Genomic DNA, 21153 nt, shown 5'->3' with positions numbered 1-21153 from the left:
TTCAGTGTTTACCCAGCAGTCTGAACATCCACAAACATGACTCACATGTCCCTGCTCTCAAGGAGTTTGCAGACAGATGTAGGAGACAGATAATCTAAGGACAGCCCCTGAGTAAATGAAAACCTATCAGAGCATCATTCATGGTCTGAGAAAGCCAAGCAGATAGTTAATACAAATGTGATGACGTGAGCAACTGGGCTTTGTTTTGTTGGTTGGTTGGTTTTTATGGTCCCACTATCTCAGTGAAAGTTTTCAGGGAAATATTTTCAACAGTGACTATCCAGTAGACACTGTGCAACTGACGGATACTGGAGAAAATAGCATGCTATTAACATTCACTGAGCACATAGATTTGACAGGCCTAATGGACAATCCTGCAGAGTTACTCACAATGGCCCAGGGAATAATGGACTATTATTATCCCCCCTTTTCAGAGGAAGAACTTGGGGCCCAGCATGGTGAAGAGGGTATTTTACTGAAGTCATTGGTCTCTGATGTGGTCATTTCCCAGCCTTGAATTCAGAGCCTCGGTTCTGGTCCTTCACCAACGGCTTAGCTACTAATGCAGTTGTTTATCTTGGCGCCCGTTCCCAACGTGGATGGCTCTCGCTTATCCCAGTGATACCCCCGCAGTGGTCAGCGCCAGGGCTCCGCCTGCGTGTCTCTCTGAGGTCCTGTAAGGTAGAAAAGCTGAGAGGAGCAGATTGCTCTTGTTCCCACGTTGAGGGGAAGTAGAAGGCTGCAGGGCAAAGCTGCGTGCTGCCTCCCGCGGACCGTGGGAAGAACAGGAAGTCCATGGCTAGCTGGACAGTGGATTCTTTCCCCTTGAATATATTTCAGTTCTGTGGGTTTTTTGTGGCTTCTTGTGACGGAGCTGACCCTCTTCAGCCTGCAGGCTGGCCGCTCTGGCAATGAAAGCGCTTCACATCCCCACTCCTGAACCTCTTCCCGCAGGCTGCGCTCTGGGCAGCTGGGCGCCTGTCCCTGTCCCGTAGTCTCTGGCTGGGCCACCCAGACGGCAGTGTCTGCTCTCTCTTTTCCTCCCTTCCTCTGGCTTTCTCTCTCTCTCTCTCCTCCCTTCCCTCTCTTCCCTCCCTCCCCCTCCTTCCCAGTGGGGAGGCTCTTGGCTGGGGTCCCTGAGCCTGGCCGGTGCTGCGGGTGGAGGACGCAGGACGGGGTGAGGTCACATCTCCCCTGAGCCCGGAGCGGCTAGCTTTTCAGAGCGTTGGTCGCCATGGACCGACAGCCGGAGGCCGGGAAGGCTCGGACAGCGCGATCGGCTTCCCTCCCCGCCTCCCCGACTGCGCCCATGTCCCAGTACGCCCCCGGCTCGGGCCTCGTCAAGGGGGCTCTGGGCGGCAGCAGTCCCGAGGCCAACACGGAGGATGACAAGACCGAGGAGGACCCGCCCATGCCCAAGAACTACCTGTGGCTCACCATCATCTCGTGCTTTTGCCCCGCGTACCCCATCAACATCGTGGCCCTGGTCTTCTCCATCATGGTAAGTGGGCTGGCGACCCTGGAGCCTGAGCTCCCTTTCCTGGGCCCCGCGCCGCGTCCTGGCTTTCTGGGGCTCTGAGGGCTCTCCCGCTAGCTAGCAGCACCTCCGCGGGCGCGGGCGCTCCTAGCGGGGCTCAGGGCGCTGGCCAAGCCTCCCGGCCGCTAACTTTCCCTTCATTTCAATAATCCGCCACCGTAAACTCAACTTCCAAAGTGCGGCCTTGGGCCTCCCCTGTCCCGGCGCGCGCGCCCTGGCAGGCAGCGGTGCGCCCCGCTCTCGGAGCGCCGCGCGGGCTCTCCCCGTCCCCCTGGTGCCCCTCGCCGCCGCCGGGCACTCTGCCCCACTGCCAGGGCATTCTTGGGAGGGTCCCCGGGAGACTCCCGGCGCCCCCTCAGGCCGAAACGCAGCACGCTCCCTCCCGGGCGCTTTCCTTTCCTTCCCTCGCCTCCGTGCGCACCTGAGGCTGCGTCGCTCCTCCCCAGGACTTTCTTGGGCTCTCTGGCCTTTTCCTTTCTCCCGGTGGCTACCCCCCACCTTTACCCCCACCCCGTGTACAGCCTGGAAAGCCTGGCCCGTTCCTAGGCACCCCTTTGCCTGTCTGTCCTGTGCCCAGGCCGTCCAGGGCGCTCTGGTGACTGCGTCCCAGGGACGTCCCAGTGCGGGCCTCCGAGCTGCGCGCAGCCCCAGTAGGAAGGAGGTCCTGGCCTTACTGAGTGGAACAGCTGGTCGGGGTGGCTGGTGGGTCGCTGGGGTGAGCTTCGGACTGGCTCTGTCCCCGACAACCCTGGCAGCTGCGCCACCCCCGCCCCCACCAAGATCTACCTTGCCTACAGGAAGAAGTCAGAACTTCCCACCAGAGACAGCAGGAATCCTGCTTGGTGATGGTGGTCAAGGTGGCGGCCACCTAACACGCGTCCAGGAGTAGAACCCAATTTGTCTCCTGGGTACCTATGGAGATTCATTTTTGCACCTGCAAATTGTCCTCCCCTCCCCGCTTTCACCAGCCTGGCTGTGTGAACTAACGTTCAAATGCACAGCAGCTGAAGTTCAGGCTGTGGTGAGCAGGAAATATTTGTAAAGCGCTTAGAACAGAACCCAGCAAGGCATCATCATTATCGCCATCACCATCACCATCACCACCATCATCATCATGTCTTCCTTTAAATATCACTACATGAGAACTGATCACTATTCAAAATCAAAGCCCCCTGCAAGCTCTCTCCTCCTTCCCTCTTGCTTTTGTTCCCAAACAATTCTCTCCTTGCCACATGCCTCTTTATTTAGTGTGTTCGAGATCTCTGACCCCTGTTAGAATGTAAGCCAAATGAGGACAGGGGATTTGGCGGTTCTGTTTGTGGATGTTTGTGCAGTGCCCAGAAGAGAATGTGGCATGTGGTAGGACTTACTAGATACTGTGACATGCATGCATGCAGGAAGGACAGAATGGTGTTAATGGCGCTCAGTCATGAGTGGCTCCTGTTATTTCCCCTCCTGGGTGCTGGAGTAGTGGAAAGCAGAAGCCACTGAATCAGGTTCCTTAGGACCAACTGGCCAACTTCCTCCCTTCCTTCCTCCCTCAGTATCTGGCCTTGGGTTTTCTGCAGAGGCTAGGAGACTTGTGGCAGCCAAGAAGCTCTGGCTGGCACTGGTGCTCACTCTCTGTCCTGGCTCATTCATGAAGCTTTAACCTCCATGTGGTAGGGGCAAGTTGGACATTAATATTGCCACCCCATGCACTCTGGGATGAGGTTGGTACACTTTTCTCATAGAAACCTCTTTTTCTAATTCCTTCATCACCAAGTCTTTGTTCAATAGTTTCACAGAAAGAGACTCAAAACGGAAATAGAAAATTGACTCTGGAAAGTTTCAGACCCTTTTTTTTCCCAGAGCTTTTGTGTCTTCATCTGTAAAGTGGAAATGGGAGTATTGTTTTGGTTTTGTTTTGTTGAGATAAGGTCTTACTATGTTACTTTGGCCTTGAACTCACTATGTCACCCAGATTGGCCTCAAATTCACAACCAACTTGCCTCGGCCTCCAGAGTATGACACAGCACCCTGTTTGTGAGCATTAGCAAAACAGTTACAAGATGCAGTACAAGATGCCCTGTGCTAGGCAGGTGCAATACCTGTCAGATACAGGGGTAGATTCAGAACCAGAAGACACCATCTGTCATGCATGAAAACAAGCAGAACAGTAGACAGCTGGAAACTACACTCTAAGCTTCACTCTCCTCAGTGAAGCAGTGCTGGGGGAAGGCTGTCTTCTCCATTTTCTGTTGCTAGTAGTCTAATAGCAGATCTGAAAACATTAATATTAAAAAGAAGGAGGTCTTATTTGGTCCAAAGTCAAGGGGTCACACCTAGTGATGAACTTGCTGGTGAAGTCCTGATAAAACAAAGCATTACATACCCAGAAATGGGAAGCATGCCAGAAACCTAGCCACTGCTGGGCATGGTGACACACACCTGTAATACCAGCACTTGGGAGGCTGAAACAGGAAGATCTTGAGGTTAAGGCTAGCTAGACTATACAATAAGACCCTGGGCAGGCAGGGCAGGGCGGGGGAGAAGAGAGAGAGAAAGAGAGAGACAGAGAGAGAGAGAGAGACAGACAGAGAGAGAGACAGAGAGAGAGAAAGAGACAGAGAGAGAGACAGAGAGAGAGAGAGACAGAGAGAGAAACAAACTAGCTTTATAATAGAGCTACTCTCAGAATAACTCATCAGTGCATAAATGGACTTATCTATTCATGAGGGCAGAGCACTGATCACCTCTTAAAGACCCTCCCCCAGCTCCAGTCCTACCTCTTAACGTCTCAGTGATATTCAACTTCAATTTGAGTGGGGAGGGTTCACTCTGTATTCAAAACAGACCAGCACCTGTCCAATCCCTAGGTATGCTCTTTTGCTAAAGTGTCTGTGATGTTCTGTCTTGGCTAATTGCAAATTTCAGGGCAAGTTCAGGTACAGCAATGATGATTGGGGGGGGGGTCTTGAATGGGGGTAGCACTATTCCCTATGGAAAAGTTTGGAATGTCTGAGGAGCCAGTGGTAGCCTCAATGATCTGAGCCAGTCGTGGCATTTGGTCCAAAGAGCCAACATACTAACATCCTGTAGGGCTAAAGATTTCTCCCAATGAAGAACTGAAAATACCAGTTTAAAAATACTATAAGATAGGGGCTGGGAAGGTGGCTCAGTGGTACAGTGCTTGCCTTGCATGCATGAGGCCCTGGGTTCGATTCCTCAGTACCACATAAGCAAAAAGAAAAAAGCCAGAAGTGGTGCTGTGGCTCAAGTGGTAGAGCGCTAGCCTTGAGCTGAAGAGCTGAGGGACAGCGCCCAGGCCCAGAGTTCAGGCCCCATGACCGGACCAAAAAAAAAAAAATACTATAAGATAATGAAAACTGAGGGAAACATGGATGTGTTGAAAATATGGACAAGGCTGAAAATACTTCCCAGAATGGCAACAAAAGAAAAGAGGCAGCAGAAGCCCAAAGCTCCTTCTATAAACTTACAAAGTTGAAATCGATGCCACAGTATAAAACTACTTGGAAAAACACACATGAGAAGCATTGCTCATGCAGAGGAAATCTGTGTCCTTCCTGCTACCTCATGAAGAGCAAGGCATCCCAGGCCAATAGTGCAGCGCCCCACAGATAAGTTCCAGCGTACGCACATCAGTGAGTCCAGAATTCGACCCATGTTCACCCAGAGGGCTACATATCTCCCACACTGGGCGATTACTGACCCATATTGCACCTGCAAAGCAGAGCACAGGCTGGCTTTCAGAGGTCATCTCATCCTTTAGAAGCCAGCTAATGATCTCCTCCCTAACTGGACAGAGACAGACTTGCTCTCCAGTGAGGTTACGTAGAATGACCCCAGCCGGCACTGACAGACTGGAGTTGCAATGCTGGAAATGGGATCCATGGAAAGTCAACATGTGCTGAGCAGGAAGCTGATTGGATCCATTTCTCTAGAATTCAAACAGGAGATTGGGGAATTTCTCTCTGGCTGGTGACCAGTTCAAAAGAGTCCTCCAGAGAACTAAAGAAATACACATCCAATTGTCCTACGGCCTTGCCAGCAGTGACAAGCTCCATCCTCATGCGCAACGCTTTGCAGCATCCCACATCTGATATGAAGCAGCAACCAGCGATGATCAAACCTTTGAAAAGTTCTAAACTGAAGTGTAAAAAGAAAACAAGTTAATTCTAGATATTGAAGAGAGTTTAAGCAGAGATGATGGGCATGTTCAGAGAGACAGGAAACTAGCCATATCCACAAGATGGGACAATCAGAGAGGTAAAACAGAGTGCTCAGGAAATAAAAAACTACACAATAGATTTTTTAAAAATAGAGTTTAAGTTTAACTTGAGAGAACTTCACAAAGTCATGCAAAACTTGAAAATATGGAAACAATCTAAGTATCCATCACTTGGATGATGAATTTCTAAAATTGTGACATATACAGACAATGAAATATTATTCAGCCAATAAAAGGAAAGAAATTCCAACACAAGCTACAAACTGGATGTATCTTAAATACATTATTCATAAGCCAAAGAAGTCAGTCATAAAATAGCAGATATTATATGGTTCCACTTGTATGAGTAGTCCAATTCACAGACAGAAAGCAAGACAGTCATCACCAGGGACTGGGGAGTGGAGGCATGGGGGATTGTTTAATGAAGAATTGTTTAATGAGTAAATTTCAATTCTGTATAGCTCTGGAGTGGATGGTGATAATGATCATACAGTACCGTGAATGTACTTAATGCCACTGAATTAAACGCTTAGAAACTGTTTAAATGAGAAGTCTTTTGCTCCAGTTTTCTGTGTAGAAAATGGAAAATATTTCTATCTCTTCTCCCTTTCTCTCTACTCTAACCTATAATACTAAAATCCTTGCTAAAAACATGAAAACAAAAAAAATAACTTGCTTAAGTGATAAATTATATATTACCACAATGAAAAACAGAGAAAGGAAATGGGCTCCCCAGCAGATATAGTCAAGAAAATAAATTAAAATTTGAGACTAATCCCCAGAAATGTAACATTTCAGGATAGTTTCAGAAACAAAGGAAAAGAAGAAAAAAATGTAGAAATTATCAAATAACTAATACCCAATAAAATGGAAGACACAAGATGGACACTAAGACATACCATGGAGACTTTCATATATTCAGGGATAAGATTTCTCCTAATCCTATAAACCTCCCAAGAAAAGAAATACACCACATAAAGGTTCAGGATTTCAGAATTCTTACCAGTAATGCGGGAAACTGAACAACAGTGGGAAGAAAACCACCTTGGAATCCTAAAGGGACATCATTTCCAACTTTGACCCATCCACATAATCATCAAAGAGACAGCAAAAAACAAAGACATATTTAGACATTCAAGATCTCAAAGAATTGTCTCCCACCTATCATTTCTCAGGCAGTTATAGGAGTGAACCAAGGTAGTGAGCCGAGACAGAGGAAGACATGGGCTCCAGAACATTTATCCAATATAGAAAAGAGGCCTAGAGAAACACGCCTCAGAACAAGGCAATCACGCCCACAGACCCATGGAAGATTTGACTGACACTGGGTGGCTGGCCCAAAGACACTGTGTCATACTCCATTCTCTGGGCCAGGGCTGGCCTGGCAAGTCACAGACTGGCTCTGAGCCCGACCACACCTGCTCTGGAAGATATAGCTTAGGTCACATAGAAAGTAAATGCCCACAGGATGCAAGACAAACCAATCTAGGTGTCTTTCCATCAGACCCGCGCTCCCTCAGGGACTGACCTTCCCTCAAAGCCAGATTTCAGGCAGCCCACAGCTAGGTTTAGAGGAGAGACTCTCCCTATCTTTGGTAGTGAGAGCAAAACATAGAAGGAACAGGTCTTGGCCCAGACAGCTGGCTCAGAGCTCCACGCTGTCTAGATAACCTGGGAGTCTGAGTGCTGAGAATTATTTGCCTGGTCTCTCCACGGAACTTCTCTCAACTGTCCCTGGTTCTGGTAGTGAAAGTATGAATCATAATCCATGTGACTGACTTATTAATTTCTGCGCTTGAAGCGCTAAAGAACATTCAGATGATAAAGGCTTTGAGTGAAGGGTGGCCTCATTTCAAAACTCTCTTCTAAGTACCCAAGATCCAAGAGCTCCCCTTTCCCCCCACCCCCAGGGAGAACAGGCATTGGGTAACATGGGAGCCACAGAAGGAGTGGTGGGAGTCCTTTCAGTCCTATGCCACTAGAGGAACATCTCAACTCTACTTTGAGATGTTCGTCTAGGTGTTTGTATCAAAGAACATAACTGACAATCACATGTGGATTTGCTGATAGAATGCTACAGTGGCTGGATCTGTCATAACATAGGGTGGGTGGTTTTGAATAAATTAACAAGATTGGCCACTAATGGATGTTTCATGAAGCTGGGTTATAGGAACATGGGAATCCATTATGTTACCCCATCCATTTACATATTCCTTCAAAGTTTCTATAATGGAAAAGAGGAGGAAAGGAAAGGAGAGGAGAGAAGAGAGGAGAAGAGAGGAAAGGGGAAGGGAGGAGAAGAGAGGAGAGAGGAAAGAAATGAACACATAAAGCCTTTCTCCTAAAATCATTAAATGCTGCTCAGATAAATGACAAAAGGAAAAGAAAAGAAAAAAGCAATTACCAAGCTGGGCACTGATGGTTCACACCTGTAATCCTAGCTACTCAGGCTGATATCTGAGGAGTGTAGTTCAAAGTCAGCCTGGGCAGAAACATCCCTGTGAGATTCTTACCTCCAAATAACCACTCAAAAACCAGAAATGGAGCTGTGGCTCAAGATGGATGAGCACTAGTCTTGAGCAAAAAGAGCTTAAGGACAGAACCCAGGCCCTGAGTTCAAGCCCCATAAATGACAAAAAAAATGCTTCCAAACTTTATAATCTCCTGAAAATCTTATTCAATATAAGATAAAATAGCAAAATTCAGGAACTTCTCTTTGTGTCCTTTACAGATCTCCTATTCATCAAACTGCAGGAGAGACTTCATACATTTAACTCCTTTTAATGTGTTTCCTTATTCTGTGTATTTCTTAGAGTGATGTAGTATGGCTGTTAGAACAGTTACTGTTATTATAACTCATTACATGTGTTGTTAGAACACTTCCACATGGGCACAATTCTTACTTATTCCTCATAAAGTCTTTGTGAGGCACACAAGAAAGCTACTGTCTGTATGTACCCAGGAAAAGATGGAGACTAGGAAAGATGAAAGTAGTGGAGAAATCAAACATGACAGTCCTTCCTCCATGTAGCTTACAGTCTACACTCAGACAGCCTATGACAAACACACAGCTCCGAGGCTCCTCATATGTACACATACACTTAAAGTTTTTTTCTTTTAATATATTTGCCCATCTCTGTAGGAGGATCATGTAATGTCCTCAATCAAACCTGGCAGAATTCCTCCAAGCTCTCAGCTTTAATGATACAGGCAAAAGGACAGCTCTCATTTGTCCTTGATTATATTTATGGAAAGAAAACAACCAAAATGGAGCACTACAATTCAGGACACTAAAGACACTTGCACACCCATGTTCATTGCTGCACCATAGCCAAGTTATGGAAACTGCCCAGATGCCCTCCAATAGATGAACAGATCAAAAAAATGTGGTACATATACACAATGGAATTTTACTCATCCATTAGAAAGAATAATATTATGTCATTTGCATGAAAGGGACAGAGCTAGAGAAAATCAGCTTGAGTGAAGTAAGCCAGGGTCAGAGAGACAATGGTACATGTTCTCTCTCATATGGGGAAGCTAGTTATCTAAAATACAACTATGCATGATAATATACACAGAGCTCGATGCATTTACAAACAATTGAAAGGAGGGTATACTTAGGAGAGAGTCCAAAGTCAGAACTCCTCTGAACAAAATGAATACTGGGAAGTGGAAATCTGTTTTAGGGGTGTGGAGGGCCACACAGGAATGGAGGAGGAAAGGGTGAGCAAATACAGTCATTATATTCAATGTACACTATGTAAAGAAGTGAACTATGTTAACTTGAGAGTAAGGATGGGAGAGGGAAAAATGGGGGAGAATAAAGGAAAGAGTGACATTGACTAAGAAGCACTGTACACATCACCTGAATTATGGAATAGTAACCACTTTGTACAACTTCATTAATAATAGTAATGATAATAATAATGATGAAAGAGTAGTCAAGTGAACCCAAAATAAGAAAACAACCAACAGCAATGGATGAGCACAAATGAGTTAATAGCAATGGAAAGGGAATGCACTCTGCCACCCGGAAGCCGCTGTCCAAATGCCCAGCAGTACCTTTTAGGCACAAAAACGTAGGAACAAGCAGAATCTAAACAAGAAATCTCCAAGTCATCTGAAAGTTTAGGCATTTTGTTGCTAAAAAAAGAAAAAAGGAAAAAAAAAGCACCAAGTGCTGACATACAGCAGCTATTTTGATAGGAGCTTGCTCTCCAGGAGTCTAGAATCTAAAACACAACTGAGCTATATAAAGAAATTGCACCTACACAAAAGGACCTCTGACTATGTTCAGGCACTGACATTGTTCTACAGGCTTGTGAGGAAGGAAGAAGGAGAAAGACAGAGGGAGAGAGACAAATGAGAAGATAGTCAGACAGACAGACAGACAGATGAAAAGAATAAATCTCACTTCTCTCTGAAGTAAAGGAATAAAGCAAATGAGGACATCTTGGGAAAGACAGAAGAAATGGAGTAGGTAAAAGGAGACACTTTCTAAAAATTAGGATTTCAGTACTGCAACTCAACAGATCAGAATATTGGCATATTCACAATAGCCAATAGAAGAATTTTAAATGCCAGTGACATATTTAGGACATGTAAGATCAATACAAAGAAGGTTTCGCCAAGAGATTAAAATAGAAAAATATCAGTTCTAAATGGACGGGCATAATATCACAGAATAGATGTTCGCTCCGGCATTAGTTCTGAAGTAATTTCTAAAGCAAAGTGAGTGAACATGACAGCATGGCGCTCAGCACTGAGCAACAGCTTAATTAACATTTGTTGTTGTCGTTAAAAACATGAAAAAAAATGGAGACAGCCATAAATATTGATTCCAATTTAGAAGATAGACTAAGTAAACTATAACACATCTGTGTACAACACAGAATGTTATACCACTCTCAGAACCATGCTTTTGGAGGACTTCATGATATCAGGAAATGCTCATTATAAAGGATCAATGGGAAAATAGGACACAAAGCCGAATCATAGACTCTGTGAATTTCTACTTGCTTATCAATCAAAAGTCTCCACATACCTGTATATAGATACTCATTACTTGAATATGCATGGAAGAAGTAATGGCTAGAAATATTCCAAAGGGCCTGTAGACCATGCATAAGTTAGCAAGTAAACAAGATCCTTTTGAGAAAGTGGTAAACAGTGAGAAGAGAATAAGCAGGAGGTATGAGAGGAAAGGACCAGGAGAGATGAGGAACAGAGCAAAAGAAATGTGATGTTCGAAAGGGTGGTGGGAGCTGGGCACCTGTGGCTCATGCCTGTAATCCTAGTTACTCAGGAGGCTGAGATCTGAGGATTGCAGTTCAAAGCCAGCCCAGGCAGGACAAGTCCGTGAGACTCTTATCTCCAATAAACCACAGGAAACGGGAAGTGGCCTTGTGGCTCAAGTGATGGAATACTTGCCTTGAGCTGAAGAGCTGAGGGACAGCGCCCAGGCCCAGAGTTCAAGAAAAAGAAAGAAAGAAAAAGAAAAAAAGAAAGGGTGGTGGGTAAAGGCCAAGGAGGAGAAACCAGTCATAGGAAGGTCTGGGCAAAGCCAGTAAGTGCAAAGGCCCTGGTGCAGCAAGAAGCTTTCCAGCATGTATGTTATGCCAGGTGATCTGCTTAAAATGAGTCAGGAAGCACAGGGTAGAGCAAGGCCACACAATCAAGAGCTAGGCCTTCTGTCACTCAGTGAGGCACAGACCTTCCTGCTCTGGTCTCAAACCAACCTGCTCCCACATCTAGTGCCAATTTACAATTTTCTCTTTCTCCCACCCTGGAACAATGTCTTAAGTTAGCTGAATCTTTGCAGAACGGGGGTTCTTTTTTGGCCTGGGTCCCAGCTTCTCTAGGCATTCATGATCTACTGGTTTAACCAGGGCTTAATCAACAATCACCCAGGTCTGGCTAGTTCTCATCTTTCATTGTAAATTTAGTTCCCTGACAAACGTCCAGCTATACTTCAAAGGGATGTGTTTCTCGGGTGCTCTCACAAAGCTTAATCTGCATGGCTGAGTGCTCCTTCCGGTGAATATGGGGTGACCATCAGACCTCCCCAGGGTGTATCTACCTCTTGTCACTCCGTCTTGCCAGGCACACAGATTTCTCTGGGAGCTACTATTTGTCCCCTGGGGCCCTCGAGGAGCAAAAGCTCCATCTCAACAAACAAATTATAACAATGTACCCCTCAATGTGGTTTGTTTCTGGGGTTTTGTTTAAAATTATACTCAGAAGGGTGTACAGCCGTCACCACTACTCAATTCTGGTAAATTTGTATCATTCCAAAAAGAGATTTTTACATTGTAAGAGCTAAGTGTGGTGACACACACCACTCAGAAAGCAGAGATACAGGTATCAAGGTCCAAGGCTCGCCTGGGGAAAAGCGAGAGGCCCCATCTGAAAAGCGTCACAGTTTAAGTGGTAGCGAGCTTGCCTAGCAAGTTTGAAGCCCTAGTTTCAATCCCCAGAACACCAAAGGAGGGGGAGCAAGAAATCTCATGCCTGCCAGCAGTCACTCTGCACCCCTCACCCAACCCTCTCCCCACTAGCAGCCAGTTTGCTCTGTGGTTTTACAGATTTTACTACTTTCGATATTCCATGTCAATAGAGCCAAACACTACAGAACCTTTCATGTCTCGCATGACGCTTTCAAGGATGACCCACGCTTTGCCAGGTATCAGCACTTCCTTCTGTCTCCTCCAAGGATGCACTACACAAATCAGGGCAAAGAAGAAAAGAGAGTCTGGGAGGAATCTATTCAGCATATAGTGGGTCACAACTTAGGGGTGTGAGAGAGGAAGGAGAAATCAAGAGAGACTTGAATCCTATCTGAAAAAAAAAATCATGATAATACCAAAGCCAAAAGAGCTAAGGGCCTGGTTCAAGCAGGTGAATACCTGCCTGGCAAACACAAGACCCTGAGTTCAATCCACAGCACTGGCAAATAAACCAAAAAGAATGTCTCTCAGAAGCAATGAGGGGTCACTTGGGGGGGGGGGATGGTTCCCCTGCCCATCCCCCTACCCAAGTGGCCTATAACTCAGTTCCCACAGGGCATTATCAGATATCAAGAATGTTCCAGAAAAGCTACTTCACACTAAGGTGCCATTGCCTGCTCAGCCTTCACTCTGTCATCTGTCCCATGTCACAAAAAAGATGCCTGTTGTCTGTACCAAAGAAGAGAATTTAATGACAGAACTCTTAACTTTTTAAATTGAACTCTTTTGTTCTTTACACTGGGGAACGTCATTGGGGAACAACGGAGCAAGCAGGGTTTAGAAGACAAGAAGTATATTTAATAGCTATTTTGCTTTGGTCCCCAAAAAACAGCTATGTAGTAAAGTCAAGTAAGCACTAATTTTTCTTGCTGAGTTCACCAGCCGCTGCTCTAACTCATTTAACCCAGAATGACCAGGAGGTGGAAATAAAAACTCACTAGTAACATCTCCCATCAGGAGTATTTGACATCTGGAGGCCCATTTTGTGTGAGAGTGAGTGCAGGAATCCTGCCCAAAGGAATGAATGAACTTTCTGCAGTGACATTTGTTCCAATCCTCAGGGATACATTTCCTGGTTGTTGTTGGGTCTTTTTGGTTTTTTATTTTTGTCAATGGCCAAAATGTTACTGAGTTAGAATCATGCCAGCTATCTAGTGCTGGGCTATCAAATAGTACATGAAACCTAGTTCTGAGGTTCCTTTAGACCCATTCAAGCATTGCTTTTGTAAGGGCGTATGCTTATATTTGTAACACCACAGCAAGTTGCCTTTGAAAGTGGTTAACATTTGCTTCTGGCTAAGTCTCAGAGGGACTTGGAGTCTCTCAGAGAAAAAGAGAGTTCGCTGATTGTAACCTGGGGGACAAAGTTGCTGATAGTTCTACAAAGCAGCTATTCCAGTGCCCGCCACAGAATACATACTTGATAAACACTATTCCATTAGTACGATTACTACTGTAATATAGCTCCTGGCTCCTTTCTCTCCAGCCTCATGTCTGTCCGTCTGTCTATCTGCCTCTGCATCTCTACCTCCCTTCTCCCTTTCTCTCTCTCTCACATGTGGGTATAACTGCTATTCTCTCCTCTTTTCTAGCCCTGTTCAGGCCTCGCTCCTTCTGAGGTCTTTCTTCTATTTTCCTTGTCTTAATAATATTCTGAAATCATCTTTTTATGTGCATGTTTACTTCTTTATTTTCAGTCTTTAACAGAATTTGAGCTCCATGAGGGCAGCGAGCAGCGTCTGGCACATAGATGACAGTAAATAATGACTGAGTTAATTAATTATGAACAAGGGAGTAAATGGACGAGTGGATCGATGAATGTGTACAAATTAATGAATGGGTGTCTGGATGAATGAAGGTGTGAATGAAAGAACAAGTGAATGAATGAACAAATGCTTGGCCATCTAAGACAGCAGTTCTAAACCCAGCCACTCCTCAAACTCACCTGAGAAACTTGCAAACCAGAACTGGATCCTACCCACAAAGACCCTGATTAACTTGTTCTGGTATGAGCCTTGGGCATAGGAAGATTTTAAAACCCTGCCCCCAAGTGATTCAAAGGCATATCCAGGGTTAGAAGCTCCCAGCGCTGGGGTGTACACACTGCAGAGCTCCGGGGAGTCCCCCTCTGCCCCACACTAACAGCAATCTCTGGTCACACTTCCCCCCACCCCACCCCCAGGGTATCATGTGGGAATGTAGCAAGAGCTCTGTGCTAAAGAGCAGAGGCAGAGTACTTTCCACATTTTCCTGGCTCAGGACAGTCGTGTATCTTTGCCATTCGGTGTAACGTGTCACGAATGGCAATGATGTTGGATCCACCCTCTGGGCATTCAGATCCAGTTATCAGAACATACAGGATTACTGTGGTGTCTCTCTCTTTGGGCTGTGGGTTCCAGGAGCTTGCTGGACCCACCAGCAGGAAATGAGCCACTGCTTCCTGCTGCAGCCTTCTTGGGGCTCAGGTCAGAAAACTGCAGCTTCACACCTGGCTGCTGAACAACTTTCCTCCTGTGGGTATTGAGTATCATGTGTCCATCCAGGGAAGGTTGTATAAATAAGCTGAAAGGGATGCAGGGGCCATGGCGTCATGAGATTTCTATAGGAGAGGGCACTGGCCCACTTTCCTGTTGGAATGTGACCTTTACTGGCTGAAGACCTGACGCTCTTAGAGGGTTTGTGCTAACAGATCCATGTTGCCAACAGGAGCCCAGGGTTACAGCAAAGGGAAAAGGCGTTGCAGGTGAATCCTGGGTACCTCACAACAAATGTGCGATGGGAACTCATTTGCTGTATATTCTGGTAAAGGTTCGTTTCCATCGCAGAGGAAAACAGGAACTGAGAAGAAAGGAAAGGCCCTTCTCTTTAACATCCAACTAGCTGTTGGGTGTCTTGGAATACGAGTGTTTTATGAAGCTATGAGGTCAGAAAGAAACTCCAGGCCAGATCCAAGGGCCATCATTTCAGTTAAAGGACAGTGATGTGGAAGAAGGGTGACTCAGAAGGAACTTTGGAGGAGGGATGTCTTGGTGGTAATGGAGAACATATGAATCCAGTTGTAGTCTAGATACATAACCGGGTACTTCTGTGTGTCCATGATGGTCAAGGTTTCTCAGCGAAGACCGTCGACTTAAAAAGAAGAGAGGCTTGTTCCAGCTCGCGCTGGCGGAGGGTTCCAGCCATGGTGGTCTGAGTGTGTGGCGAGGCAGCGCACCACAGCATGCCATGTGGGAGTGCTGACGCTCCACTTGCAGAAGTGGGGGGCAGGGGCGCGTGAGTAAAAGTGAGGCCAAGAGCAGGGTCCCCTGCGCAGACACACCTCTGGCGGCCTGACTTCCTCACGCTAGGACCCACCTCTGTTTGTTTTAGCAGTACTTGGGTTTGAACTAAAGGCCTTGTGCTAACTAGACAGGCAGCTGTCACTGGACCCTGCACGCCCCCCCTCCACTAGCCCTTTCCAATTTCACTGTTTTTCAAACAGAGTTCCACTTTCATGCCCAGTGCGGACCACGAACTTCCTGTTTATGTAGCCCATGTGGCTCACACCACAGTGCCCAGCCTTTTATTTTATTGGTCACTAATCTTCGCCTGGACTGGCCTCAAACGTATCCTCCGTGTCTGCCACCCTCTCTGTTTCCCCATCTTTGTGCCCATTAAGACACCACCTCTCAAAGGTTCCAGCACGATCTAATAATGCCAAGGGATGTGGACCAGACATTTAAAACATGGGCCTCTGGGGAACATTCCAGATCCACATGATAACAGAGATCAAAATGTTTAGAAAAGGAAAGGAAAAGTTTTACTTGTAAGGTAACTTCAAAGGGGCCAGCTAGCTAAATGAAAAGCACAACGTGAGTATTTAAAGAAAAGAAAATGCAAATTTGTGAGGGTTACCAAGTTTTACATTGGTCTGCTTATGGCTAAGACACAAAGCAGGATCTTTCTCAAGAGTTTATCGCATCCCAAAGGAAGCAGCCTACCATGAAACATCAGCATCGCCCAAGCAGGGATGGCGCTGCCTTTGTGAGGATTTGTAGGAAGTACGTAGGTTTTAATGCATAAGGGATAAGGATTAGACGGGCTGACTCCATTATTCTTGATGTATCTCAGGTGCAAATGGTTTCTTTCTCCTAACCACGATGTGTGTGCTTGGTCATTACCAGGGAAGGTGTCTTTGCTTGGGATTCATAGAGGAAAGCGTGTAGAAGCAAATGCACTGAAGTGCTAAAACTGGGTAATAAGATTAAGGAAAGAGCTTTCCTATTTACTCTATATGTCTCTACAGCACTAAAAAAGGCTTTTCATGTTCACAAATTGTATGAGTATTTTTTTTAAAAATAAATAAGGTCACAACAACTTTGAATATCTAAAGCCAGCATAATTCTCCCCATGCCAGATGGGATAGCTTACATGCTAAGCCCTTCAGGGGGGAAAATTTAAAAAACAGATTTATACGACATGCATTTTTCCCTAAAACCCATGTCTACCACTTTAGTCTGTCCCATCTGCCAAATTCCCTTGGTGGTGTGACATCCCGATTAGAGAAGAAAAGAAATGGCAGTCAAGGTTGGAGCCTGTAGCTCAATGGTAGAGCACTTGCTGGCAGGCTGGAGGCCCGAGTGCCTGAGAAGAGAAAGGCATTTTCATTTTTTTTTTTTTTTGGGTCCGGTCGTGGGGCCTGAACTCTGGGCCTGGGCGCTGTCCCTCAGCTCTTCAGCTCAAGGCTAGCGCTCTACCACTTGAGCCACAGTGCCACTTCCGGCTTTTTTCTTTTTGCTTATGTGGTGCTGAGGAATCAAACCCAGGGCCTCGAGCATGCAAGGCAAGCGCTCTACCACTGAACCACCTTCCCAGCCCCGAGAAAGGCATTTTCATACCAGGGAATTGTCATGCAAATGTTCTGGACAGAGATGGTGGTGATGGCCACACAATGATTATGTCAATGTTCTTAGTGCCACTGAACTGTACACTCCAAATGGTGAAAGTGATTAGTTTTTATATGTAATCCATCACCACAATAAAACTGCCAACACACACACACACACACACACACACACACACAGAAGGTGCCTTGTCCATACATCAGCCAAATCAAAATCTCTCCAGGGAGGAGCGGGCTGGGGAGGGGGGGAGATATCTTAATGTTTTTAGCTACCCAGATAGTTCTAATGGGTTCCAGGGTTGAGAACTCCAAGATCGGGGCCTCAGAATTCTAGATCTCGCCTTGTTATAAGTCCTGAATCTCATCTGTACACAAGACCCCTAAAATCGCATCCCCCTGGCTGCTGAGTCTCAAGACTATTGCCGACAAAGGCAGCCCAGCTCCAAGAATTCAGAAAGGGTTCCAGAAGCAGACGGCTCTGGCTTGAAGAAACAGACTGGCTGTTTCTCTGGCTTGAAGTCTATCTTCCTAATAGTCTGAGGACAGTTATTCCTGAAATGACATCAGAGTCAAGAACAGAGGCTCCTGATGAAATCCACAGTTCTCATCATTAGCGCAGTGTCTCTGCACACTGGGCAGCAGTACAATTTGGGGAGGGGGTGCGAGGGGTGTATTACAGAGAGGACTTACTATAAGGGAGATTGGCAGCTCCTGGTCTGCCCGTCAGCAGCAGGAATTCTGTGAACACTTGATGCTGCTATACCAGCTTGGGAAGCTACAAGAAGCCCTCAGCAAACCCATGTTTCATAGGGAACCAGGCACGGTCATTCACCCATTCAGTCTACGCATACCTCCTGAGTTCCTGCAATGTGCCAGACATGACTCAAAGCTCTAGCAACAAAGGCAACATGGAAATACTTGAGTTTGGCCTGGATGCAGAATCAGAAAGGACACTCTGCTGAGTCGAGTAATAGAGAAATGTGAGGGGAGAGAGAGGGAGAAACAGGATGGCTGGAGATGGAGGAGGGAAGAGGAGCCCTGGGGGTACCTGCTGTTATTCACCAGCGCCACATGTTGACAACTGAGAAAGCCATATCTGTGGGCACCAGATGACAGCCTGGGCTTGGGCAAGAGCCAGGCAAGCTGTACACTGTAAACACTGCCCCGACTCCCTTCAGTCTGTCACTATAGCATGAAAGTAGCCATAGTCAATAGTAAACTAACCACTGTGGCTATGTTCCAAGGGGACTTTACGAAAGCAGGTAAAGCCAGACACCAGTGGCTCAGACCTGTAATTGTAGCTACTCGGGAGGCTGAGATCTGGGGATCATGGTTTGAAGCCAGCCTGGGCAGGAAAGTAAGTCTGTGAGACGCTTTTATCTCCAGTTAACTACCAAAAACAATGTTGGAAGCAGAGCTGTGGCTTAAGTGGTAGAACGCTTGCCTTGAGCACAAAAGCTTAGGGAGAGCACCTAGCCCTGAGTTCAAGCCCCAGAAATAAAAAGGTAAGGGCTGAACTGGACTCATGGGTTATAGCTAGCAAAGCCTGCACAGCTTGTTCTACAGAAAAAGACAAATCCTTTCATTCTGCAAATGGGTTCTGAGCATCATCTATTGACTGCACTACTAAGCACTGTACCCTTCTTAATATGCTATGATAAACGATAAGGTAAAAAGAATCAGGAAATACACAGAAGGCAGGGTCAGCCTAGCACTTAGGGGACAGCCTCTCAGAGGTAAGAATACCCATGGCGCTTACCCAGTATCCTGGCACTGGGGTAAGCAGTTGCCTGAGTCCTCTTGGAGCCATTCTGTCGGGACAGCCAAATTCCTCACCCCTATCCTTAGGCATCGTCTGTGGTCACCAGCTCTTTCTTTGTGTCCCCTCCAGTCTCTGAACAGCTACAACGATGGGGATTACGAAGGAGCCAGGCGGCTGGGGCGGAACGCCAAGTGGGTGGCCGTGGCTTCCATCATCATCGGCCTCCTCATCATCACCATCTCCTGCGTAGTGCACTTCACAAGGAAGTAAGTCGCCAACACTCCAAAACCAAAGGGGCAGCGTGTCTCCCTCACACGGCGGTGGGCCACGTGGGCGGGTGGACATTCTCCCTCCACGGGATCCCAGGCTGTCCAACACTCTACCAAGCCTGCAGCTGTTCTAGGTGGAATAGGGGCGTGGGCTCAACTCGTGAGCGCAAACGTCTTGAGTTGTAACTACTATGATTTTGCCCAGAATAACCCTCATTGGCTTTTCTCAGCAAACTACAAATAGAAAAAAAAAACATTCAAGTACTATTTGGAGGCTTCACAGTGAGATGCTGGTCCAGAGTTCACCTGTCTCTTGGATGTTATCTTAAGTTAAATCAGGTACATGGCAGACAAAGTGTACTTATATCCTAATCCATAAATATATCCCTCTTTCTGATCCAAATTGTGGGGAATCCACTGCACTGATGTTGCTGCCACTTAAGAGGACACTTCTATTAGTAAGTCTGCAATAAATGTCTGTGCCTAGATGTCTGTTTCTAGTGTTCCAATAAAACTTTATTTACAAAAGGGTATCTCTGTCTGCAGGTAGTAATTTGCCAGCTTCTGATCTAGAATGGGAAGTATCTTCAGGCTAATTCTGGAAAATGGAAGATCAGATAATACCAGATGGGCTGAAGTCTCAAATGTCACTTACGCATGAAATTAAGTGACCAACACTGGTCACATAGTTCCATCTAAGTGCCAGAGGGTGGGTAAGACAGGAGAGTAAAGATGGTTAAAGTTGTGCTTTGTCCTACCCTGTATCTGCAAAATGATTTCCCGCGTGACTTTGCATTAAAGTAGCCTAACAGTTCTTAGTCTAAGGACAGAAAAGTCACCACATGCTTTTGGTATCACCATGATCTTTCATAAAGAGATGGATACTATTGATATTCCTCTCTGGACTTGGATACATTGCTTCTGACTCTCTAATTAGCTAAGATGAGCTCCGTCTGCTAGAATCAATGACACTTTGACAAAGGACAAGGCGACATGATGACAACCCAGCCCCGGAAATGTCAAGCCCACATCCATCACCATCTTGCTGTGTAAATCAGGCAAGAGAAGAATGCTAAGTAGTTCTTCAGCTTTTCTTCCAGAGCAGCACAGCATTTCCTATGCCCCTGACCCAAGCAGTGTGCTCACCAAACTGAGAGAGAGAATCCCTTTTGGGGCTTGGTTGACCAAAGAGGCTTACCTGGGTGGATGAGAGAAGCGGCAGGCATCCTGCATCCTCCCAGATCAGCCAGCCCCGCCTTGGCAACCAAGAGGGCAGCAGGTGTCACAGACCAACTTCCTGTTGGACAAGCCACACCCAGGAACAACCAGTAGCAGGTGAATGGAGCAGCTTATGTCCTGACAGGAAATGACCCAAGGGGAAAAACAGGCAGCTGTGTTCAAAGAAGGGAGGGAAGGACAGTGAAACATCAAAGGATCCCAGGGTTTCTTGCATGGATGATAGTGATATTAGCATCATCAAACTGATTAATATTTGATGATACTGTTCCATGAAGAGGAAGACAGGGGATTGATGTTCAACGCACCTGACTTCATCCTTTAAAAGAATTCATGATGTAGGCGTGGCTAGCAAGCACAAGGCCCTGAGTTCCAACTCCAGTGTTGCCAGGAAAAAAATGTATATGTGTGTGCACATAAGTGTGTATAGTTAATGCTAAAGTTTGGTAAGAGGTTGCCTGGGCCAGATACTCCATCCTTTAGGACTTACTCATCTTTAGCCAATTATTTAACCCAAATTTTGGTTTCCTCGGCTGAGAAGTGGAGACTGATTCCATAAAGCCAGTGTAAATAATAAGTGGAGGAGCACATCACACACACACAGTTTAGTGGCTGTCCCTTTGATACCCCTGAGGATGCATGGACCAAGCCTGTGATCATTCCTATTATCAGTATCACCAGGAGAGGATCCAAGTTCCTCCTCGAAAGATCCCAGCTCACTAAAATC

The 21153-nt window shown here is 46.2% G+C and overlaps 1 protein-coding gene across 1 annotated transcript; it reads left to right on the top strand.

The window, feature by feature from the left end:
• Positions 1-1234: 1234 nt before the first annotated feature.
• On the top strand, positions 1235-19191 carry LOC138829820 (transmembrane protein 233-like). The gene is made up of 2 exons (XM_070026344.1): positions 1235-1501; positions 19051-19191. The coding sequence occupies exons 1-2, from the start codon at positions 1235-1237 to the stop codon at positions 19189-19191; spliced, it is 408 nt and encodes a 135-aa protein (XP_069882445.1).
• Positions 19192-21153: the final 1962 nt, after the last annotated feature.

The sequence above is a fragment of the Dipodomys merriami genome, unplaced genomic scaffold (genome assembly GCF_024711535.1).
Source record: "Dipodomys merriami isolate MVZ:Mamm:240054 unplaced genomic scaffold, mDipMer1.0.p SCAF_177, whole genome shotgun sequence".
In the NCBI taxonomy this organism is placed as follows: domain Eukaryota; kingdom Metazoa; phylum Chordata; class Mammalia; order Rodentia; family Heteromyidae; genus Dipodomys; species Dipodomys merriami.
Note: the sequence above shows the minus strand (reverse complement) of the source record. Positions and strands in the feature narration are given on the sequence as shown.

What these genes read in the sequence shown, in the direction of transcription:
- LOC138829820 (XM_070026344.1), top strand. Translation starts at nt 1,235, where the DNA reads ATGGACCGACAGCCGGAGGCCGGGAAGGCTCGGACAGCGCGATCGGCT. An exon ending in CCCTGGTCTTCTCCATCATG is followed by an intron (nt 1,502 to 19,050) that starts GTAAGTGGGCTG and finishes TGTCCCCTCCAG; the next exon opens with TCTCTGAACAGCTACAACGA.